This window comes from Silurus aristotelis (genome assembly GCF_946808225.1).
Source record: "Silurus aristotelis genome assembly, chromosome: 1".
Classification (NCBI taxonomy): domain Eukaryota; kingdom Metazoa; phylum Chordata; class Actinopteri; order Siluriformes; family Siluridae; genus Silurus; species Silurus aristotelis.
The window spans coordinates 35,092,321-35,118,655 of NC_139574.1; the positions used below are offsets into that span (position 1 = coordinate 35,092,321).

General features: G+C 36.5%; 2 protein-coding genes and 1 long non-coding RNA gene across 4 annotated transcripts in view; all 3 read left to right on the top strand.

Moving 5' to 3' along the window:
• Nucleotides 1–25,030, top strand: apoc1 (apolipoprotein C-I). 2 transcript variants are annotated; one of them, XM_083540269.1, is made up of 4 exons: nucleotides 1–12; nucleotides 24,303–24,371; nucleotides 24,473–24,611; nucleotides 24,761–25,030. In XM_083540269.1, the coding sequence occupies exons 2-4, from the start codon at nucleotides 24,317–24,319 to the stop codon at nucleotides 24,828–24,830; spliced, it is 264 nt and encodes an 87-aa protein (XP_083396395.1). In that variant the 5' UTR covers nucleotides 1–12; nucleotides 24,303–24,316; the 3' UTR covers nucleotides 24,831–25,030. The 2 variants fall into 2 exon arrangements, with proteins under 2 accessions (XP_083396395.1, XP_083396394.1); XM_083540268.1 differs by lacking the exon at nucleotides 1–12 and adding an exon at nucleotides 23,561–23,756.
• Nucleotides 1–26,335, top strand: part of LOC310725666 — a 94,746-nt gene that overhangs the window by 10,815 nt on the left and 57,596 nt on the right. The gene's annotated exons all lie outside the window — the stretch shown is intronic.
• apoeb (apolipoprotein Eb) lies at nucleotides 16,746–19,067 on the top strand. Its single transcript, XM_083538722.1, has 5 exons — nucleotides 16,746–16,869; nucleotides 17,159–17,219; nucleotides 17,525–17,645; nucleotides 17,798–18,085; nucleotides 18,272–19,067. The coding sequence occupies exons 2-5, from the start codon at nucleotides 17,177–17,179 to the stop codon at nucleotides 18,624–18,626; spliced, it is 807 nt and encodes a 268-aa protein (XP_083394848.1). The 5' UTR covers nucleotides 16,746–16,869; nucleotides 17,159–17,176; the 3' UTR covers nucleotides 18,627–19,067.

A 26,335-nucleotide genomic window follows, 5' to 3' on the forward strand; every position in this document is an offset into this window, starting at 1 on the left:
GGGACAGCACATGTAGGATGTTTTGGTGACAAGGTGAGGGAGGCGAGATTGAGATGGTTTGGACATGTGCAGAGAAGGGACATGAATTATATTGGTAGAAAAATGCTGAAGATGGAGCCACCAGGTAGGAGGAAAAGAGGAAGGCCAAGGAGGAGGTTCATGGATGTGGTGAGGGAAGACATGCAGGTAGTTGGTGTAAAAGAGGCAGATATAGAGGACAGGGTGGTATGGAGACGGATGATCCGCTGTGGCGACCCCTAATGGGAGCAGCCGAAAGAAGAAGAAGAAGAAGTAGTATCTAACAGTAGGGTCTCTGATTCTGTCAGGCACCAAAAGACATTATAGGAAATGTAGCAGTCTTGGCCCAATTCAGGACCCGATTTCTTCTGCTGAGGAATGGCTTTGTGTCCCGCTAAAATCTAATCATGATAGTGCCACCTGGTGTTCTCAAAGTGGCAGCATCACAGCTGTTATTGGCACTAATCACACAGATACACACACTATTCACTGATACACATTAACACACACAGACAATTGGTTTTTTATGTAAATGCACCTCAGTATGCTAAGAAAATGTATGTAAGTAAAGTGTATATATTCAGCTTTAAATTAAGGAGTTTTAAAAAGCTTTGGGGCTCCAAAGTAACTGGACAGCCTATGTGGTCTTTTTCCTTATTATTTTATGGCAAATTAAGGAGATAAATGTTTGGGAGTTTATTCCACAAATGTTGATGCTGCATGTGGTAGCTGCTAATGGGAACTATATGTACTAGGTGGTCCAAAGAGATTTGATGAAAGTACAGGATGTCATCATTAGGCTAAACAAAACAAGACAGACCTATCAAAGAGACAAAGCAACAGTTTTAGTAAATTCTGAAGATAATAAATATACTGTCAAGCTCAGCCAAACTAAAAAGCCTGGATGAAGACAGGCATAAACAAACATAATCCTTTTTTGAAGAAAAAAGAAAGAAATCAAATCATCTAGTCAAGTGTATAACACTCTTGAGGGTTTAAGTGTTATTGTCAAAATCTTCAATTAATAGGCACCTTATTGAAAGTACATATAGTAGGTTGACCTCGAAATGTAAACCAGTGTAAAGATTTAAGAATAGAATGCTCAGATTAGACCACTGGCAAACATCTAAAAGGCCTGCCATTTCTGGAACAAAATTATTTGTTCAGATTTACAGATCAAGATTGACCCATCACCAAAGTGATAGTAAGTGTAGAGAATGGAGAAGGAAAGAAAGTTATATGATCCTCAGCACACTTTATAATCTCGCAAACAAAATACAGCATTATAGCATGTGCATGAATGGTTTTCAGTACAATCTATGAGAAAGAACCAACAAACTGGCAGCAACCAAAATCAACTGCAATAAAGGCCTGGCAAAGCATCTCAGAATAGGGAAATAAGTGATGTCCATGTGTTACAGAATTCAGGCAGTCAATGAGCATAATGGATTTGCATCAAAAGTTTAAAACTGTAGTGTGAAATATTGTTAAAAATACTTTAACTGAACCTAAACTGTTATCAAAACGTTATCAAAACCTGTTACCAAAAACAGCACTTGGTTTAAAGAATGTTTTATGTTTAACAGGCTTACATGAAGACATTAAATATTAAATAAATGTTTTAATGAACTTTATTGTTAAATTTAGGAAAGCTTAATTACTGATTGTTTACCCATATCTGCATGTTATCTAACATTTTATCAAAACTTCTAAAGTATAATTAATGAATTAGCCATTACAGTCAGACATCTATCAAAGTTTTATGTGAACTTTAGTCTTTGTGATAAATGATGGTCCATTTAGGGGCTTATGATGTGGACTATTGTAGACAGCAATGCACTACTTGTTGGACTTTGGGTTTTCAGTACGACACATGCCTTTCTACAGTATATACACTGAATACTAACACAGACTATTGCACACAGCTAACATCACAAAGCACAGAGTTATATTGGAATATTGTTATATAAATTGCATTGTTACTGTCTACATACTAATGCAATTTATTAAATGTATGACATAATTTACATTCTGGTGTTTGCGCTGCTGGTTCTGTCTTTGCTTGCAGGTATTTTCATGTCTTAAATTTACATTTCTCCAGTCCAAAAGCTGCCCCTACTACTTATATATATTTTGATAATATATTGGTACATATTAGTAATGTATCATGCAAGAGATTATTTAGTACATTATATAGTAAAGTTTAAACAAACAATTTGGTTCTTTTACTAGGCTGCGAAGCAAACTTGTTCTCTGCCGATGAGCCCAAACTGCTGACTTTCTGGGATCTTCTGGATATATATATATATATTTATATATATATATATATATATACAGACCAAGAGTTTATATATATTATATAGACAGTACAGACCAAAAGTTTGGACACACCTGCTCATTCAAAGAGTTTTCTTTATTTTCATGACTATGAAAATTGTAGAGTCACACTGAAGGCATCAAAACTATGAATTAACACATGTGGAATTTTATACATAACAAAAAAGTGAACTGAAAATGTCATATTGTAGGTTCTTCAAAGTAGGCATCAAGAGAATGCCAAGAGTGTGCAAAGCAGTAATCTAAGCAAAAGGTGGCTACATTGAATAACCTACAATATGACATATTTTCAGTTGTTTCACCCTTTTTTGTTATGTATATAATTCCATATATAATTCCACATGTGTTAATTCATAGTTTTGATGCCTTCAGTGTGACTCTACAATTTCCATAGTCATGAAAATAAAGAAAACTCTTTAAATAAGAAGGTGTGTCCAAACTTTTGGTCTGTACTGTATATATATATATATATATATATATATATATATATATATATATATATATATATATATATATATATATATATATATATATATACAGTGAGGAAAATAAGTATTTGAACACCCTGCTATTTTGCAAGTTCTCCCACTTAGAAATCATGGAGGGGTCTGAAATTTTCATCGTAGGTGCATGTCCACTGTGAGAGACATAATCTAAAAAAAAAAATCCAGAAATCACAATATATGATTTTTTAACAATTTATTTGTATGATACAGCTGCAAATAAGTATTTGAACACCTGTCTATCAGCTAGAATTCTGACCCCCAAAGACCTGTTAGTCTGCCTTTAAAATGTCCACCTCCACTACATTTATTATCCTAAATTAGATGCACCTGTTTGAGGTCGTTAGCTGCATAAAGACACCTGTCCACCCCATACAATCAGTAAGAATCCAACTACTAACATGGCCAAGACCAAAGAGCTGTCCAAAGACACTAGAGACAAAATTGTACACCTCCACAAGGCTGGAAAGGGCTACGGGGAAATTGCCAAGGAGCTCGGTGAAAAAAGGTCCACTGTTGGAGCAATCATTAGAAAATGGAAAAAGCTAAACATGACTGTCAATCTCCCTCGGACTGGGGCTCCATGCAAGATCTCACCTCGTGGGGTCTCAATGATCCTAAGGAAGGTGAGAAATCAACCCAGAACTACACGGGAGGAGCTGGTCAATGACCTGAAAAGAGCTGAGACCACCGTTTCCAAGGTTACTGATGGTAATACACTAAGACGTCATGGTTTGAAATCATGCATGGCACGGAAGGTTTCCCTGCTTAAACCAGCACATGTCCAGGCACGTCTTAAGTTTGCCAATGACCATTTGGATGATCCAGAGGAGTTATGGGAGAAAGTCATGTTGTCAGATGAGACCAAAATAGAACTTTTGGTTCATAATTCCACTAAACGTGTTTGGAGGAAGAAGAATGATGAGTACCATCCCAAGAACACCATCCCTACTGTGAAGCATGGGGGTGGTAGCATCATGCTTTGGGGGTGTTTTTCTGCACATGGGACAGGGCGACTGCACTGTATTAAGGAGAGGATGACCGGGGCCATGTATTGCGAGATTTTGGGGAACAACCTCCTTCCCTCAGTTAGAGCATTGAAGATGGGGCGAGGCTGGGTCTTCCAACATGACAATGACCCGAAGCACATAGCCAGGATAACCAAGGAGTGGCTCTGTAAGAAGCATATCAAGGTTCTGGCGTGGCCTAGCCAGTCTCCAGACCTAAACCCAATAGAGAATCTTTGGAGGGAGCTCAAACTCTGTGTTTCTCAGCGACAGGATATAAACCTGACTGATCTAGAGAAGATCTGTGTGGAGGAGTGGGCCAAAATCCCTCCTGCAGTGTGTGCAAACCTGGTGACAAACTACAGGAAACGTTTGACCTCAAACAAAGGCTACTGTACCAAATATTAACATTTTCTTTCTCAGGTGTTCAAATACTTATTTGCAGCTGTATCATACAAATAAATAGTTTAAAAATCATACATTGTGATTTCTGGATTTTTTTTTTTAGATTATGTCTCTCACAGTGGACATGCACCTACGATAACAATTTCAGACCCCTCCATGATTTCTAAGTGGGAGAACTTGCAAAATAGCAGGGTGTTCAAATACTTATTTTCTTCACTGTATATATATATATATATATATATATATATATGCCAATCAGGCATAACTTTATGGCCACAGATCAGACATAACATTATGCCCACCTACCTAATATTGTATTGGTCCCAGTTTCCTGCCAAAACAGTCCTGACCTGTCGAGCATTAACAGCATTAACTTATTAGCATTTAACAGTTTGAGATACAGTTGCTCCTTTGTTGGATTGGATCACATCGTCCAGCCTTTGGTTAATTTAAAGTATTTTTTCCACACAGATTTTAGATAAAATAAAGAACAATTGATTATGGTTTTTATCAGATTTGTACGGTGGCCGAGAAGTGCAAAACACATGAACAAATCCGAAAACAAAATAACAAATGCAAAAACCAAACAACAAATCCGATAACAAATTAACAAATCCAAAAACAAAATAACAAATTCAAAAACAAAATAACAAATCTGAAAACAGAGGAGTTTCCTCAGAGGAATTTCCCATGGAAGCTGTTTGAGGAGGGCCACTAAATCCGTGAACCACAGACGGCCTGGCCCTCGCGGGGCTACCAGGAGGAAACGGACTCCATCCCGAGGAATTCTCTCCAGAACTCCCGGAAGCAGCGCGATGGGGGGAAAGGTGTAAAGACGCAGCCTCGGCTACGGTTGCGCCAAAGAATCCAGTCCCAACGGGGCTGGTGAATATAGGGAAAACCACAGGGGACAGTGCGACTCTCTAAAGAGGTGAACAGGTCTACCTGGGCTGTGCTGAATTTCCCCCCAAATCTGCTCCACCACCTGAGGGAGGAGGCGCCACTCCACACCTCTTCAGGCTCTTCTCCACTTGCTCCCTACTCTCACCTCAAATCACAATATCATCCGCAAACATCATAGTCCACAGAGACTCCTGTCTGACCTCGTCCATCAACCTGTCCATTACCACTGCAAACAGAAAAGTGCTTAGAGCTAATCCTTGATGCAGTCCAACCTCCACCTTGAACCAGTCTGTCGTTCCTACTGCACACTTCACTGCTGTCACACTGTCCTCATACATGTCCTGCACCACCCTCACATACTTCTCTGACACACCTGACTTCCTCATACAATACAATGCAACTTCTTTTGACATTTACTATACTTTTTCATCAACATTTTTAAAGCAAATGAAGTATCTGTGGTGCTCTTACTCAGCATGAAACCATACTGTTGTTCACATATGGTCACCTCTTCTCTCAGCCTGGCTTCCATTTCTATTTCCCATAACTTCATGGTGTGACTGATCAACTTAATTCCCCTGTAGTTACTGCAGGTCTGTACATCTCCCTTATTCTTAAAGATTGGTACCAGCACACTCCTTCTCCATTCCTCAGGCATTCTCTCACCTTTCAAAATCTTATTGAACAACCTGGTTAAAAACTCCACTGCCATCTCTCCTAAACATTTCCATGCTGCTAGCGGTATGTCATCTGATCCAACCGACTTTCCACTCTTCATCCTCTTAATCTCTGCTCTCACTTCCTCCTTACTAATCCTATCCACTTCCTGCTTCACCATCTCCACACCATACAACCTTCTCTTTCTCTCAATTTCCTCATTCATTAGCTGCTCAAAATCCACCTCCATCTTCATAACACTCTGTCCTCACTAGTCAACACATTTCCATCTCCATCCTTTATTGCTCTAACTTGCTGCACTTCCTCATTCCACCACCACGTTTCTTTGTTTTCCTTTCTATTTCCAGATGTCACACCAAGTACCTTTCTATCTGTCCTTATCACTTTTGCAGTAGTGGCCTAGTCATCCAGCACCTCTTCCCCACCAGCGAGCCCCTGTCTGACCTCTTCTTCAAATCTCACACTACAGGTCTTCCTACTTCAGTTTCCACCATCTTATTCTTGTTTCAGTCCTCATTCTCCTCCTCTTCTTCTTCTTCTTCTTCACCTCTAAAACCATCTAACAGACCACCATCCGATGCTGTCTATCTACACTGTCCCCTGCCAACACCTCCAATCTCCTTCAGGTTGCATCTCCTACATGGTACATAGTCCACCCTTGGGCGCCTTCCTCTACTCACCATATGCTCATCCTTCTTCTTAAAATAAGTATTTATCACTGTCATTTACATCCTTTTAGCAAAATCTACCACCATCACATCACTGCACCAATCGTTCTTTCCAAGGTACACTCTCCACCACTTCATCTAATTCACTCCAGAAATTTTTCTTCTCCTCCATCTCACACCCCACTTGTGGAGCATAAGCACTGATGACATTTATCATCACCCCTTTAACTTCCAGCTTCACGTTCATAACCCTATCAAAAAATATCTTCATCTCCACTACACTCTTACTGTACTCTTTCTTCAGAATCACTGCTACACCATTTCTCTTTCTCTCCTTACTCCCCTTTTACTTGGTCTCCTGAACACACAACGTATCTACCTTTCTCCTCTACATCATATCAGCTACCTCTCTCCCTTTACCAGTCATAGTACTAACATTAAAAGTGCCCACGCTAACCTCTACAGAGACAGCAGGGAAAGGAGAAGTGGGGGAGGCTTCTCCTTTCCCTGCTGTCTCTGTAGATGTCTCCCTCCTCTCCTTTTCCTCTTTCGGCCAACAGTAGCTTAATTTCGACCGGTACCCTGTTGGCTAACAATACCTGTGGTGGTCTTTGGTAACCCGGGCCTCGACCGATCCGGTATAAATTTCTGATTCGTGATCCGCATATTTGATTTGGCACATTTTATGCTGGATGGCCTTCCTAACACAACCCTCCACATGTTTTAGGCTTGGGACCGGCACTAAGAGTGCACTGGCTTGTGCCACCATAATGGCTGGGTTTTTGTTGAGCAGACTGTTTATATTAATTCTAGACAGCTGCTGTGTGTAGTTAAAGTGTAAAGGTTATGAAGGAGTTTTATTCAAGTGGAAAGTTTGATAGCATGACCACTAGATAGAGCCATGGAGTGGGCTGAATACAGAGGTAAAGAGATTCAGTCTTAAAATAAATTCAGTTTTCTTCAGTATGTTATGTACACATAATTATTCTATTATAGTATTATAGTATTGAAAAAATTTCCCAATTAGAGCAAACAATCTATCTATCAAACAAGCAGGCAGACATACACAAAAACCAATATATAACTAATAACAGCACAGATTACTAAGAATTATTGCAAATTCAAGTGTATTAATTCTGAGTTCAATTGTGTTGTATATGCTGAATGTTTTTTATAAACTAGTGCAATTGTGAGAAATTCTGAAAAACCTTGTTTCTAAAAATGGCACTCAAGCAGTGAAGCCTTAAACTGCAGAGAATAACAGCACTGAGTCTATAAAAATCTAATGGCTGTAGAGGGTTGTAAAGAGATCAAGTAATCCTGCAGAACATATCAAGCTCATTTATATTCTTAAGGTATTCGTTTAAAATCGCCTGTATAGCTTAGACTACATGTTCTGGGGGATCTGTAGTTGGATATGGCCTTTGTAAATAAAAACATTTGGTGTCCTGCAACCATCTTCATTTATTTGATTAGAAAATCATTCACACTATCAGCTGGAGATTAAGCTTAAATCCAGATGATGCGAAAACCATCTGTGGCTGGAAGCCCAAGAAAGCAAAACTGGCCTTACACTCTGTGTTGGGGGCATGAGAGGATTAGCGGTATGATGGTGGTATAATTTCTCATCATACTTTCTTTATGCCCCCTATCAATTACAGCAACACAAGCAAATAAACACCCTCAAATTGTAGTAAGGTTTCTTCACATAACCATGCCCTAAATACACAAAGCCAGCTAAATGAAGATATGATGTACATGGGTCTGAGTGGAAGATCTTAAGTGACCTGCTATAGAGGACTCAGGACTACAGTTTGCTTCTGATCATCATCACTGCACCCCTTAACATCGTTCATCTGCAATAATTGGACATTCGGTGTAACCCAGATGAGGATGGGTTTCCTCTTGAGTCTGGTTCCTCTCAACGTTTCTTCGTTATGCCATCTTGGGGAGTTTTCCCTTGCCATAGTCGCCACTGGCCTGCTCATCAGGGACAAACTTACACTTATAAGAACAACTTATTATTGTTAACACCACATTATCTGTATAAAGCTGCTTTAAGAAAATGTTCATTGTTAAAAGCGCTATACAAATAAAAATGAATTGAATTGAATTGAAAAGCTTCACCCCAGGCTTCTTTACCTTATGTCTGTAGCTGACTTTACTTAAATATAATAAGGTACCAAGTTACTAGAAGAACTATCAAAAGCCAAAATGCACACTCAAATAGTTGCCAAACATTGCATGTCAGGAAGCGTCCCTCTACCCGATTTCCCCTTTTCTTTGCCAAAAGTTGTCTAAGCATTCCCATCACACAAACAGCTCAACCTGTCCAGTGGGAAAGAAATCACAGCTGACAATAAAATTGTTATAAAAGTGCCTGCAAATCAGACAAAACAGCCATCAGCACATGTCTCAACACAGAAAGGAAAAAACTGACAAGAACAAAATATCTTTTCAAAAAATGTATAAGACAACTCACACAATGGCACATTTATATCAGTAGTGTGATCCTTAAATATTGTTTTTCTCATCGTCCATTAAGTCAAGTCAAGTCAAGTCAAGTCTATTTCTATATTTCACAACAGACATTGTCTAAAAACAGCTTTACAGAATTTAACAGTTAAGGTGAACAATGTGTATTTATTCCTAATAAGCAGCCATGGTGACTGTGGCAAGAAAAACTCCCTTAGATGTTATGAGGAAGAAACCTTGAGAGGAACCAGACTCAAAAGGGGAACCCATCTTCATTTGGGTGACATCAAGAGTGTGATTATAGTCTTTAAACAATACAGAACACTGAAGAGTGAGAATTAACATTAGCACTGGAATGTAAGATTATGAGTAATGTTCTTTCTACAGTCTTATACAGTAATTGGTGGTTATAGAACTAGGAGCTACTGAGCAACTCATAAAATAGTTCAACATTTGCGATCATCATAAATCCAACACCAGCTTCCCCATGCCAAAACCTTTAAACACTCAAGGAGGTCCAGTGTCCAAACTCTACATGAAGTGGAACTCAATTGGCGCTGGTATGTCTCTAGATGGTTTGGGATGTTTGCAGGGTCAGCATCTACTTCTTTAAAGAGTACTGATTAGTATTAATTAGTACTTTTACTAAATTAGTACTGATAAAACTGCTCAGCTAAGAGACAAATACATTTATAATTGTAAGACACAAAGTTCAAAAAGTACTTTTTTACAGAATTAGGAATATTACATACCATTACAAGAGATTCTCATATCTCAAATCTCTCATGGTCACATATTTGTTCTACATTGCTATTAAAGGAAGTGGTAGTTCAATGTTTAATATGTTGAATTTCTGATCAGAATGTTGTTAAAATCCCAGCATTACCAAGCTGCCACTGTTTCATCCTTGAGAAAGGGCCTTAACCTTCAGTTAACTGCTCGGTTGTATAAATGTGATAATTGATAATTCTCTGTACAAAAGGTCTCCCAAATGCCATAAATGACAAAAAATGAAAAAAATAAGTAATTTATTACAGTCAGCAAATCTGCATTTTCTTTATTATTTCAAGCTTCGTAACCATTATAACACTTCTGCTTGCAATACAAAACAATATGAAACTTAAGAAGGCATTAGTTACATTTCCATTAGCTCATACTAATTTTTTTTACAGTAAAGATTATTTTCATTCATGATGAATCAAAGCAAAACTGCTGTTTGTTCCTCAGTCATGATAAACATGGGTTTAAAGAGCACAAGGCTATAAGAATGTTCCACATATCTCTAAGATCTCTGTGCCTTCTGTAAAGCAATTTTGTGCTGCTGCCGGGAGGATGTCTGTGGAGATTCAGATGCCTGCTCTTGCTGACACAAAACAGATGAGAGCCCTTTGACCTGATTTGCTAAGCTGATGTGAAAATAGTGAATAATGCAAAAAGAAACAAGGCAGAAAGCACTCACATCTGTCGCAACTCGGCACAAAGACACCACAAAAGGCCCTGGGGTTACAAGGGTTCATATACGGCTCCTCTACATTTTATTGATTTAAATTTTACTCCTGTAGAAAAGTTTGAACTTTTTTTTTTGCACTTTTTCTCACTGAATATATATATATATATATATATATATATATATATATATATATATATATATATATATATATATATATATATATATATTCAGTGAGGAAAATAAGTAATTGAACACCCTGCTATTTTGCAAGTTCTCCCACTTAGAAATCATGGAGGAGTCTGAAATTGTCATCGTAGGTGCATCGTTGAAGCATGAGGTGGTAGCATCATGCTTTGGGGGTGTTTTCCTGCACGTGGGACAGGGCGACTGCACTGTATTAAGGAGATGATGACCGGGGCCATGTATTGCGAGATTTTGGGAAACAACCTCCTTCTCTCAGTTAGAGCATTGAAGATGGGTCGAGGCTGGGTCTTCCAACATGACAATGACCCGAAGCACACAGCCAGGATAACCAAGGAGTGGCTCTGTAAGAAGCATATCAAGGTTCTGGCGTGGCCTTGCCAGTCTCCAGACCTAAACCCAATAGAGAATCTTTGGAGGGAGCTCAAACTCCGTGTTTCTCAGCGACAGGCCAGAAACCTGACTGATCTAGAGAAGATTTGTGTGGAGGAGTGGGCCAAAATCCCTCCTGCAGTGTGTGCAAACCCAATCCTGCTTAGACTGCTGCCCCCACGACCCGGATTACGGATAAGCGGGAGAAAATTAATGAATGAATGAATGAATTATGAGTAAAATTTTGGATTGACACATCTGTAAAGAAATGTGTAACTTAAGTAAACATTCTGTGGATTTATTACTGTTACCAAATGCTACGTTTTAGGGCTGGGTCCTATAGACAAAAATGTTTTTCATGTAAAGCCCTGTTACTGGATATCTAAGACATATTATAACTATAACATAACAATACCCAGCCCCATAGCTCCTCCTGCGAAACCTAGGCCACCGTTCCACTCATGATAGTTGCTAAAAGCCAAAGCTGCTCTTCTCTGAAGAAGGTTATCCGCATATAGGTGCTTCTCTACAATAACATCTTTTCCCACTATAAGATCAGTCTGGATGGGATAATCACATTGCACCTCAATGTAAACCTTGAGTATATGTTCAACGCCATTTGATTTTGTAACTCTTTGTAGCTATTCACAGGGAAATGGTTTCTATTATTAAACAGCACAGCAATGCAAGTACCTTAGAAAAAGTTTCCACGTGTACCTTAGAAAAAGTTTCCACGTGTACCTTAGAAAAAGTTTCCACGTGTACCTTAGAAAAAGTTTCACTTTTTATTGGAATCATATATTTTCATATATTTTATGATTTTATGATATCCAGTGGGAGTGAGAATCACTATATTTTGTGTATTTGGGTTAGCCACCTACACTTGCTGAGGTAACTTTCAGACACGATCATTGCAATGCATTTCTCCAACAGGGTTATCTGTCTGTCTTTCATATATAGAAACTTTTCATTCTCGGATACCTGCAGCACTCAAAAAGTGACACATTTGCTTTGCATTAATGGTATTATAATACACAGAAGAAGCTAATGGCCATTTGGGAGAAAAATGTAGTAATTGGATCATGCTTTTCAAAAAAGTGTATGTGTTTTCACAGTCTTGTGAGATTGGGGAAATCAATCCTCCGGGCCACAGTCATTTTTGACATATACGCAAGTTGCCCTGCCTACTTTTATGGCCAGTTATGTCAGGATTCAAGGAAAAAGCAAAATGGTAGATCATTTAGGACACATATAGACTTCCTGTTTCACTATAATACTCAAATTCATGGTTAAATCAGGGCAGTACTCCATTTCACTGACGCTGATTCAGAGATTATTAGCATGAGACTAGATTCACTGAGAATGATCAGGGACTGTTTACTATAGACATCCGCCCAGTCTGTAAAACATTACACACTGGACATTGCACACACTTATACACCGTGTACACTTGTACATTCTGGACATTACACACTGGACATTGCACACATTTGCACACGGTCAATCTGACTGTGCACTCGCACTTTACTTAACTCTGTTCTTACATTACTCCATCCCAACCTTATATCTATTACATCTACCTCATAGATGTATTGCACCTTAAATGTGAAATCTTAAAAATGTCTTTTATTTATTTATGGGGTTTTTTGTTATTTTTTATTTAAGTTACTCTTTTTAGTGTTTCACTCTCTATGCACCTTGGTCCGTAGTAATGGCATTTCATTCTTTTGTATACTGGGTATGTGGAAAAATGAAAATAAACTTGAGTTGCATATACATTCTCACCTGTAATGTTCTTTATACATTGTGCTGAATGCAGGAACTAGGGTATGCAAATCTACTCTTTGACCTAAGATGACCAGGAAGACCTTGGTTTCCACTACTTGTGGTCATGCCACTCTGCAGTTGGATGGAGACATTTAGCTGACTTCACATTTGTGTCAGGTGAGTTGATGCTTTGATATGTATATCCTACTAAGGACTGCATTGCAGCAGTCTAAGAAATACTCATGAATGCAAAAGTCTCTAATACAAGCTGGATCCACTTTTTTATTACCAAACTGCTTTTTATGTCAATGGACATATAGAAATCTGTCCCTATTTTTCCTTAAGGCAGATTTGGCTGCTAAAGATGGATGCCATCTTTCTGGGGTCTCATAAACTTGTGATGACTTTTCCATCTTTCACATTGTCTTAGAGCCTGGTATAGGATGGTATTGTGCTTACAAATTCTGCTTATAAACCTTGGCCCTGCACCCAATGGTACAATATAAAACTAACTATTCTTAACCAGTACCTGTGCCATGATTTGTCAGCCTACAGTGAGTATATATTCATCTATGCATTGAAAGCATTGCACTGTTGCTTGCTGGGCATCACCATGCACATACTGCAAGTGTTACAATGATAACATTGCATGTACTTGTTGCAAAAATATTTTTTTGCTTCACGATTTGGTTTGCACATGAACGCAATTTAATATCCATAATCATTCTAAAATGTTGTTCATAGAACCAGCATTGAAAATATGACAGATTTCATATCATTACTATGATACTGTAAGTTTACTTCTAATATAATAGCACTGGATTTTTGTGTGCAAAGGTGTATGTATAAAGAGCTAGAGAAATTTGAACTGATTGAAATCTAATGAAATGAAAAGTATTAAAAAGTTATAATGTACAGTTGAGTGATGGTAACTTCCAGCAATACCTAGCTAAAGTGTTTTGGAAAAGGAATGCATTATCTTTAAGATGCTCACTCTCTGACATGGTAAACTTCCATTACCTACAAAAATACAATTAGTTCCCCCAAGTATAGAACTATACTTGACACAGACAGTGTTATACTTTGAAATTTGCTCTAACTATATATTAGATACAGTTTGTATAATTTTTTTTTGTCCAAAGTTATTATAATAACCTATATAACTAAATTCCGGAAATTAATTTAATTCATCTATTCTATTGAACCGATTTGAACTGCTACTACCTACTAAACACCTTTTGTTTAAAATAGCATAGAAATACACAGTAAGTGTGTACAGACCTAGTGCACTATGTACATTTGTAACCTTGCCCATCCTGACAGGAAGTGTGATGTGTTATACTCCTTTCACTGGCCTTTACACACTATAATGAGTAATCACTGTTTGTAAATTTAACTGCAACTTTCTTCACATTTCATAAGAAATCACATGATTCTGTTTCATAGCAGTAAGAAAGGGCAACATTCTGTAACCTCAGCTGGGCTTTTTTTTTTAAATACACAAATAACCATGGTTCCAGTTTCATAGTATTTTGGCATATCTAGGGTGTATGTAGAGGACATATCATTGCAATACAACATGTTTACACGTGATAAAATGCTTTAGTTAACAATCTTCTCTAAGGTCTATAACCAGATATTTTAAGGTGAGATTTACAGTAATGCACACTCTAACTTTCCTTTTTTTTTTTGGCATTTTTAAATATTACTGTTAGAATTCACTTTTTGTGGCAGTGTATTGCAGGTACACCAGTTTATCCCTCTGGGGGAAACATTTACATGGTGCAAAAGAAGAAAAAAATGTTTGTATGGTGTTATCTGATTTGACCTTAGCTTCCAAAGCAGTGTTTTGTTCTTTGAGAAATAAGACTGTCAAAGGGATAGGCTTCAGGTGTAGAAAAAGACAAGCCATGACAAGACGATAATGTTGTAGAGTTTGTAGAACATTCATCAGTCTTCATGATATAGCGCATACAAGCGTGCAGATAGCATATAATACATAGATCCATACATAGATACATAAATACATACATAGATTCAAAACCAAAATTAAACTATATTAATCTTTAAATAGTCAGAATAGCAAAACTTAAATAAATGCACCTTCTAGACACTTCTATGTGACCATTTTCCCAATTTGTGTTTGAAGAAAGGCTAGAAAAGGGAAATTCTGTTCCAGTAGTGTTGTACACAAAGGTAAAATCTTAATAATAATGTTTGATGTAAAACTCATGTTTGGATTTACAAACATTTTCATCGGCTGTTTGAAGCTCATCAAGGTATCCCATATTGTGTAACTTTATTTGTTTTAATTCTTGCTAATGATTACTTTTCAATGTTTTATTGTCGAGGCTGTTCAGAATCAGAACAATTGGGAATTTCTTTTTTTGGTTTTGTTGTTTTTGCCCAAAAATGTATACAGTGAATCTAGAGTTACAGTACAATGTACAATACATGATATATTCAGGAGCATGTAAAGGTCATTAAGTCTTCTACATATGGACCAAGATTAAACTCCTAATCTACATTTGCCTGTGAAACACAATTACAACAGTAAAGCTCACTTATCAAAGGTTAATTTATCAGCTACATTTACAGACAATGAACCGAGTTTTTTTTTTTTTTTTTTTATCACTGAAATTGCGATGTGGCTGATTAGTTTGATTGTGTTTTATGTATATATATATACCTTTTTTTATTACATAGAAAATCCTGGAAAACACATAAAATAATTATAATTCAAGCTACTAACTGGAAATCATGAAATAGTCATTGGAAACTAATGTTCCCCTAATTATCTTGAACAAAGACAAACAGAAACAAATCAAAAAAAAATTTCTGCTTGAGGCAGAACTTTGGAGCCTATTACAGGACATAGACAAAAGGTTAAATGACGTAATTTGATATGGTTCGCCTCGCTTTCACTTGTAAACGAGGCTACATAATAAAGCCTTGTTTTGCATGTGAAAACAATGCAAAAGGGGAGATAAACATGTAAATGATTTGGATCAATGTGTTAGCAATCTGGAGCCAAATATCAGTAGGTGCCAGACTTAAAGTCTCTGGAGGAGATTAATGATCACTGATTAAAAAAAAAAGTTATAAAATATAATTACATTTCAGAGAAGAGAACCATACCGAAAACAAGAAGAGCAAGAGAAACAATCTGTTCTACCGTACAATGAAATTCCTACTCTGTGAATCCACCAAGGAGGCTATGACACATATTAAGGACATACAAAGAACAGATAAAGACAACATATATGAATTACAAATGTGGAAAGGTATAATAGTTTATTTGCAAAGTCAGAGGTGTGTGCATGTATAAAGAGTTCATGTTTGCAATGTGCAATGAAACAACATAGAAAGGCACACCATAGAGGGGTAGACAGGGTTCATGTATGTCTATAAAGAAATTAGCTCTATAAACACCAGCTGTATAAACACTGTGTGTACATTTATATTTATATTACTATACAATACAATTATATTTCTCTCTATATATGCTGCCTTACACACAATTTATTCTAATATATATATAATAATATTTAATATTAATAATTATTATATATATATATATATATATATATATATATATATATATATATATATATATATATATATATATATATATATATATATATATATACTATGAAATGTCAATAAAAATGAATCTATCTATCTATCTATCTATCTATCTATCTATCTATCTATCTATCTATCTATCTATCTATCTATCTATCTATCTATCTATCTATCTATCTATCTATCTATCTATCTATCGTAAAACGGGTCTATACATGTGTGCATATTTATTTAATTGTTCATTTGACAATTTAAACAAATGTTTAATGTGTTGCACTGATCAATCCAAGATTAAAAAATAAAAAAATGACGTGCTCAGAGAGATTCTTTCGCAACATGTTTTCACGAAGGTGCGTGTGCGTGATGATGACTGTAACCAGACCCGAACAAAGGGAAGAGAAAGTCTCGCGATCAGCGTTGTTGTGAATGCAGCCCGGAGAGTATAAAACGCGCGCGCACCTCCACCGCTCACTACACCCCGAGGACAGCAGACGTTTTAGGTGAGTGTGAAGAAGACAAAGGTGCAAAGGGGAAAGGCACTAAATACTGATATCACTACTTGCATTTTCTTTATATGCATAAACTTTTTATCTATATCAGGACCACTTGTAATGCTTCAAGTCACTTTTTTTTAAACAAAAAAAAGTGCATGTGCATGTAATAATATAGAAAAGTATGCACTAATGTTAAACGTGTACAAAGTAAATTCGTGTTTAGACTGAGATTATAAGTTTTCTGTACTTAAATATGATGGTGAAATTACTTTACTGACTTTCATGCTCATTCTAGGTGTTCTTATCTATCAACATGAGGGCTATTGCAGTGGTACTTGCTCTGGCAGTCATTACTGGTAAGTAGATTGTTATATATATATATATATATATATATATATATATATATATATATATATATATATATATATATATATATATATATATATATATATATGCATTACAAATGTAAAGCAGTTAGTAAGATGCAGAAAGTCTTGCTTACAGTCAGTCATGTTTTGTAATTCAAATGTGCATGGAAAAAGGCGTTTGTTCCAACAGACCTCATTCACAATAGTTATCATGTCTAATCAGTTACCTAACCCATGCCTTTTTATTATTTTTATTATTGTTGTTGTTATAATAATTATTATTCTTTATTTAGGCTGCCATGCCCGCGCTGTGCTCCAAGCCAAATGGGAAGAAACAGTGGATCAATTCTGGCAGTCCATCTCTGATAGTATGGTGGACAACATGAAGGGCTCTGAGCTTACCAAGGAACTTGAGTGAGTTAATATAAAGGAACCATGAATGTGTATGAATTCAGTATGTCCATGTTAACATCAAATGTAAAAACATTTCTGCAAAGTCTTCCATTGTCTCTGATATTCTGAATCATGGTCCCCCTTCCTCCTCCTTCTTCACCTCGCAAATTTAGTACTCTGATCACTGCCACCATGACTGAGCTGAACTCATACAGAGAAGACATCGAGACCAAACTGGGCCCATACACAGTAGGTGCCTCAGGCCAGCTGAAGCAGGATCTGGATCTTCTGGCTAGCAAGCTGCAGACAGACATGCTTGATGCCAAGGAGCGCTCTACCCAGTACCTACAGGAGCTGAAGACCATGATGGAGCAGAATGCAGATGATGTCAAGAACCGTATCAACAACTACATTCGTAAACTCAAGAAGCGCCTGGGGAAGGACACCGATGAAATCCAAAAGTGAGTGAGAATCAGGAGCACAGTAGTTATTATGGTATTTTGTAAATTCATTGGTTTCATAAATCAATGGAGGATTTATGTTTATTGATGTCTTAAATCTCTTCAATTAAATGTGAAAAATTCTGTTGCCTTTATCTAAATAGACAAATGGAAAACCTTAACTACTTTATTGTTGCACCTTTTTAGAACTGTAGCTACTTACCTGGGTGAGCTGCATTCCCGCAGCGAGCAGAACGCCGGGGCCGTAATGGGCCAACTTGAGCCCTTTGCTAAGCAGGTGCAAGATGGAGTCATGGAGAAATTTGGCGCCCTCACCGAGATAATGCAGAACCAGGCTGTAAACCAACAGCTGGAACAACAGGCCGACATGCTGAAGCAGCAGCTGGAGAAGACCGCCGAAGACCTGCGCACTTCCCTCGAAGGCCGCATCGAGGAGCTGACCACCCTCCTGGAACCCTACACTGAGAAGATCCGTGAAGAGTTCCAGACCATCATGGAAAAGCTCAAAGAAGCCTCAGCTGCTATCCCTGCCCCACAGTAAAGCCACCACTTATAGCACATTGTACCAAACACAGGAAGGGAAAAGTGGGGGTAAAATTAGTCTTATAATGTTCGTTACTGATGCTTTTATAGTCACTGTATGACAGGGAATCAAGCAAAAGAAAAGGACTGGTCATGGTCTCTTATCGAAACATGGAATGCTTTTTTTATTAATCACAATGTGGGCTTGCACAGTATTAATCCACTCAATCCTACTTCTTCAAGTGCAATAGTATAAATTCCTTGGCTAGTCATGTTTCTCAAATCTGTGAGATTGAATAAAAGTGTGTGCCTTGGGACGACAGGCAGGTTTACACAAAGGTTTAATAGTTCTATGAAACCTCATGAAATTATTGTCCACAATTTTAATCCTTAACTCTGCAAAGAACGTCTGACTGCTGTTTTTGTACCTGTATGCAATAAAAATGGGTAATGGATCAAATGCTTCTTTGGTGTTTTCTCTTTGTTTTAACATTCAATTGCAAAACACAAACCCATGACAATCGAAATGAAATAGAAGCGACCTGGAAGTGTTAAATCTACATTTATGTCTGTATCATAACAACATAAATGTATTTAGGAGCTATAAATATATAGCCGGGTCCAACATCAATCATCCATAGCTACAGAAACAAAAGAACCCAACACATATGAATATAAATATCGAGTCAAAGCATAGATGAATCATGTGAGGAACAAGTTTGTAGATGTCCCTGAAAAAAACACAAAAGTTGGATTGTACTGGGGCTGAAAAGTTTTCCATGCGTTTCATTATGCGTATCATGTTTGCACGTTTGAAAGATCAGCTTTTTTTCTATACCTATTATTGCAGTATTTCTTTTCTTTTTTTACTCCAAAAACCCACACAACCCTAACTTGTCTTTTTGTCACGCCACCTTGTTGTCTTTACCTGTTGGCTTACATAATCAAACATGTATGGGCAATGACCTTGTTCTAATTCTCTGAGCACATCTTGCCATCTTATGGAGTATATGGGAAAGATTAATACACCTTTATGTCTGAAATATTTATTCGCTCTGGCGTTTAATTAATAACCAGTAAACTAGTTAATGAAAGCAAAGGTGCGAGTAGCATGTTAGTGTAATTACAACAAATGTTTTTTTGCACATTCATGGCAGATGTTTTGATATTTTCATTTATCATCTTCATTTATCATCTGCATTTATAAAATACAATTTATTACAATTTGAACTGTTTCTTTTTACCTATAAACTTCCTATTTATGTTACATGGCCACCTGATACTGAATTTTGATGATTCTGAGCATCTTTTCTTTATACACTCCATTTAATGCATTTTCATAAAACCTCTTGATTCATTTGAAAAGTTTCCAGTATTGCCAACGCCAAAAGAAGACACTGAAATTATGCTTCCTTTGCTTTACAAACCATTTGGATTAGCACAAGTGGAAGTTCACCATAGCCAGATGACCCTTAACAGGATCTTTTAATGTTAGCTGCAACCCTGCCCAGAATCATCTTCCCCTATTCTTATCGTTGCCGGGGGACATGTTCTGAGCTGCTCACACATTCCAGTGGGCTGCCTGCACGTCCGCTGGGATAAAGAAACACGCTGTCCTTTTATTTATGTGAATCAGACTTGCTTTTGTATTCTATAAACCTTCCTATCTGTCTCTCTTACACCTACATGCACACACACACTGACACAAACAAATACTGGTGGCACGGCATCCTTAGTTCCAACGACCAACAGAATTCAAAGAAAAGGTGGAAAAAATATTTAGGTAAATTTGCTTTTCGTGAATCAAAAAGCCACATGTTTGAAAATGTATAATTAGAGGTACGTTATGGTCAGTTAAACAAATTTTATGCCAGTAGATGCTCCTTTATCCTTCACTAGATCTTAGAATTAAATCCAAATTAAAAACATTGAAAAAATGTTGTATGACATTTAAATGACTGTTTCTGTTAAATACAATTTTTATATAATTTCTTTACAATGGACTTTGTCCCAAAGCAGCTTTACAGAGATAATTGGTTAGGAATGTAAATTTTAGTCCCATGATTATATTCCTAATAAATAAACCAGTGTACAGTTTCAAGGAGATAGTATGAGGGAGAAGCCTTGAGAAGAACCAGACTTAAACCCGTCCTCATCTGAGTGGCACCGAATGCCCATTTATTACAGCTCCATCATTGTTAAGGTGTGCCGTTCAGTGAAACGTTTACGGGTCCTTAAATGCAGAACTGTTCATACCAATTGTCCTAAGCCATAGTAGCAGACTCTTTGTATCAATTACAGTTTAACTTCAAAGTTCTTGAATTAAGTTTGTTATTCTCCAATAAAACAATGAGTAGAGGAAAATATGTGTAAGTACTGTATAACAGAGAGGACATGTATTAAAGAAATCCAAAGAACAGAAGCAGAGAAGAGTAGATGCCTTACATGCTGTGAACCCCGTTCCTAAAATCCTTTGCTCTAATTAATGGCAGCAAAACCCCCCTAGACACACACCCCTATCATCCAACCCCCCCCCCCCCCCCCCAACCCCCACTGTCCTTCCAAAAACATTATTTGAAATCCGCTTTTAGTGAGGCGCTGCAGGGGTTAGCTGATTTGCTAGAGGGATAAAAACAGGAAACCTCAAACATTCTGCAAGCAAGTGCTCTTATTAAAACCATATCAAGTCCCTGGCTTTCTGGCAAACAGGAGATAGGGAAAATGAACTACAGTAACTTGACGAAAAGACAGAAAGTCCCCACTATTTTTATTCTCCAAAATAACATCTACTTTCTTTTCTTTTTTTTTTTTTTTTTTTCTTTTTTTTTTTATGTCAGTTGCTGAACTGATATGCTCACTTCTAAGAATACATAAGAATGTTTTCAGCATGAAGGTACATTTGGTGCAGGTCCTGACTTGCAATCTTCAAGCCTCACAGAACAAAAGATCTCAGAAGAAATAACAAAATCGCAATCTCTCTCTCTCTCTCTCTCTCTCTCTCTCTCTCTCTCTCTCTCTCTCTCTCTCTCTCTCTCTCTCTCTCTCTCAATGGAAAGTATGGTGATAAAACACATAAAACTAAAAAACATGCCAAACACACACAGGTACACATGCAAACAGCTTTGTGTTACACATTAATGAGCAAAAAAAAAAAAAAAGAGCTGTCTATCCCAATTCTCCTAATGAATGCCACAGCAATCACTCACTGATGCCCCTGGATGGCTGTATTCAAAGAAGCCATGCTCTGTGCAGTTCATTCCCCCTGCCCTGAGCTTTTCATAGTCACAATCTAGAGGTAACTGCAGTTCACTGCCTCTCTGCATGACTACACCAAACCTAACGTCCTCATGTGCCCAGAGCTTCACTTCTCTTTTTCTCTGAGTCTAGACTTCACTAAAACACTTTTTTTAACACTTAAAGTAGACGAAACAGCAGTCATGATGAAATCACTCCATCATAGAAAACAAGGGCAGAGAGAATTCACGGGCCAGGAAAACAAAAAAGGGGAAGCTGGGATATGGTAAAGAGCTCACGAGAGATGTTTATAATTTTGTGGTGTTTTTTGTCTATTTTTTGGCTGTATAGCAAATATTTAGTACAGTATAAAGATAAAGTATGCTGGATGTCTACATAGCATTTTTGTTTTATTATGTAAATATAATAGATAATTAAGTTTACTATTATGACCCTTATGTATAAACTCAATCAATTTTGCCTTTGTTTTTCTAAAAGTGAATAATAAAATGGAGGCATTTAAGGAACTAATTTACAAGCAATCTTTAAAAAAAAATAATTTGTTTTAATTGAAAGTGAAGATTGGACTTTTGCCTGCCACATGCACAACAACACTGCAATAGACAAATAAGCTGATGTAATCATTTAGAAATGTTGTAAGAATGGACACAGTGATGACATCCTCCAATTCAGCCACAACTACACGACTCGTATAAACACCATTCTACAAAAACATTGTGTTTTAAACAGCATAGGAAAATATTATATTTAGACCTGAGATGCAATTTCTGTTTGTTCAAATGCCTTATCTTTTTTATTGCTATTCAACATTTGAAGCTAAATAAAGTGTTGGAGTAAATGAATTTCATCTCTACTATCTAATGAGCATCAGCAATAAAACCTTTCAGATCAGATCAGAGCCACTGCGATTCTGCTCAGTCTTCTGCTGCTACATTGTTTAACGTAGGCATTGCATGAAAGCTGGTGTAAGTCAGTACGTGCTGATGAAACAAGACTAGCTGATAACTTTATATATCTAGACATGATAGATAATGCTTTATCATCATAATTTGGGGCATTTACGAGTTATTATATAATATAATTAATTGCCCTATGTACACAGGGACATAACACAAAGGTTTTTAGACTTCAAAGCGATGATGGATGATTTCTGTATTATGATGTACTATTAGTCCTAGTGAAAATTATGTTTTGATTTCATTTTATTCATATAATTTCATTTGATTATATATCTATTTTAGTTACTTGCTATATATGTTATCTATGTTATTCTTATATACAGTGAATGAGCACATAATAGCCACAAGTGGCATTTTAACAGATGAATACTGGCTTTTTGGATAGCAAATAGAATATGTTAGGGCTGCATGTATTTTACATTGTTTTAGCTTTCGCTATCACAGCAAAGGGGATTTTTTGCTTTTCATAGCGAGTGGACTTCACACCATTCCATGCACCAACACCAATCCTTGCCAACAGCATGTTCTATTCTACAGATATGAGATAAGGGTCTCAAAGGTTAATGATACTACATGTCCTAGTTATTCATTTTGATAACTTCTTAGATTACTTGAACACTGCATTATATTCACCAGACTGAAAAAACAAAACAAAACGAAACACACAAAAAACAAGCACAGTGGGCTCTTATGTAACTTCACACACTGCATAAAAACAGTCTTAGCCCCATGCAGGAAAGAAGTCTGTGTCATAAAAAAAAGCAGACTTGATAGGGCTAAAAGAAAAATCTGCACACGTTACAAAAAAGCTTTGATAGGTCAGAGGTGATGACCTGCAACGACGTCAGAACAACAGAGGGGGTTATATAGAGCCTCGCCGGCTGTCTGCTTAAAAAACTGCTTCTTTTCTAAACTACTGGAAGAGGACAGCACAGGTATATTGGGAACTTGGCTGCTTATCAACTATTTGTACTATCGTTTTTATCAATATGGTGGTTGTTTATTTTCTTTAACAACATTTAATCCTTATCAAATTGTTCTTCTTATTATTGTTAGTTCAACAGTACAATTAATCAAAACAATATGTTGTTTTAAGAAATGCTAAATTACGTTTTGGCGACATCTAGGAAGCAGGTTATTCTTGCCAGTATGAATCAGAAATAGAGAATTTGAAACATTTATATCTTCTACATCTGCAATTAAATGTTTTACTATTCAAAAAATTTGTACCAAGTAGTTATCAATATACTAATTATAGATAGTACAGTATTATTGCACATACTTATATTTAATGTTTGTGGTTTATTTGAATTTCAAGCTGAGTCTTATTACTTGAGTGTCTGACTTCCAGTGTATTGAGTTATACAGTGTAATCAGTTTTTAATATCAGCTATGTGAAATTGTATTCCAGTATAAGCAAAATGAACTTTTGCACTTTACTGTGCAATTTGGTCTGATCCTTCTTTATTATTTTTACACAGAAAAAAAAGCCAAAATGAAACTGTACCTGGCTGTTGCCACCTTGATGCTTGTGCTGCTTGCACACTCTGGTAAGAACCAAATTTATAGCTAGTTACTGTATTTTTTATTTTCATTTTTGGCTGGCTTTTGTTAAACTGTTGTACAATGTTTGTGTGGTTTCCTTAATCAGAGGCAGTAGAGGAGCCCACAATAGAACAACATTTTGCCAATATTCAGACAAAACTTAAGGAGTTTGGAGAGGATTTGACAGATAAGACCACAACCATCCTGAAGCAGATTGAGAATCATGAGATTACCATTAAGACTAAGTAAGATCAAGTGACAGACATAATCAAGTGGTTTTCCGTTGTTAAATCATTGCCATCTTTCACTGTTTTTAACCAACCAGCATTGGTTAACAGTGATTTGTACACTCTTAATTCTAATGTCTGACATGATGTCGTCTGTCTGCCCTCAGGAGCTGGATTGATGAGCAGATGGAGAAGTTTAAGCAGAAGTTCGCTGAAACCTTTAACAAGCAAGAGTAAACCCTGTAGCCCCTGCCAGTGTGACGTCTAAGTCTCCAGTCCATGTTGTGTTTGACAGAGACAACCTGTTACAACATCTCCAATATGATGATCTGTTCAGTGACGATCTGTGCAATTACTTTTTTATATAAATAAATACACACAAACACAATATTCCAATGCTTTAAATGTCTGAAAATTGTCCAATAAATCCTGGAAACTGTCCAAACAATAAAAAGACTTTATCCAGTGTTTGACTCATGTTTGCACTTAATTACTATTTTTTATTTTTATTTTAAATTGGTATTTAGAAAATTATACACCTTAGTACATATACTACTGAAATTATATAATGAATGACCTTTACGATTTCAATATGAAATGGATAAAAAGAAGACTAACAATTGAAAACTATGTTACACATTTAATTGAACCAGATGACGTGAACACTCGCATAAAGATTCTGATCAATGGACTTTTAGTAGAAACCTGTGACCACATAATCAAATATTGTTCCATGCCCTTTCATGGTACTGGGTCAGAAAATGACCCCTATCAGGTCACCTAAATTTATCAAGTTAAAGTCACTATTTGATCTCTGTTAATAATCAGCAATTCAGTGAAGTCAGGATCAAATCAAGTTATTTTGTGGACAGAGATCTAATTGCACAATGTGTTGAATTTCTTTTAATCCAATAAGCTAAAGCAAATAACACGTTATCTTCCTTTCTGTTCTAAAGGTGAAGGTCTCAATAGTCAGTTCTACTCACTAATCTGTTCATACATGTCTGTACCAACTTTCCTAATATTCCTCTTAGTCAATATCACCATGGTATTGGTGTTCTTGCAGTTAAAAACAACCAATGCAAAGCTCAAACCAGTTCATTCTTTTTGTAGGCCTAAAGTAGGTGAAACTTTTGAATGCCCAAAAAAACCCAAAAAACTAGCATTTGTATCTCTCCTGATCGGATGTGCCATTCTCTGGAAAAATAAAAGCGCAAAACACTGGGCCAACATATTTTATGGTTACAGTCACTGTCTACATTAAAAACAATACATCAGTTTTAAACATTATATTTCCTCTATATATAATTCCTTTTCATTTTATTACCAAAAGTCACATGACATCCCTTTAACTCATTGAGCTGTTTTGAAATCATATCCAAATAAGGTGTGTGTGTGTGTGTGTGTGTGTGTGTGTGTGTATATATATATATATATATATATATATATATATATATATATATATATATATATATATATATATATATATATATATATATATATATATATACACACACACACACTGGCAATCAAAATTAGAGAACAATTTATAAACAATTGAACAATTCTGAAATAATGTAAATTCTCAACAGTTGAGGGAGTTTTTGTCCTGTCTATACCATGCTACCAGAACACCTTTTCCACAAATTAACTAAGGCATTTAAAAAAAAAAAAAAAACATTATTTTGCAGAAAACACACTGATCAAAATTAGAGAACACTTTCAGATACCTCCCAGTTATT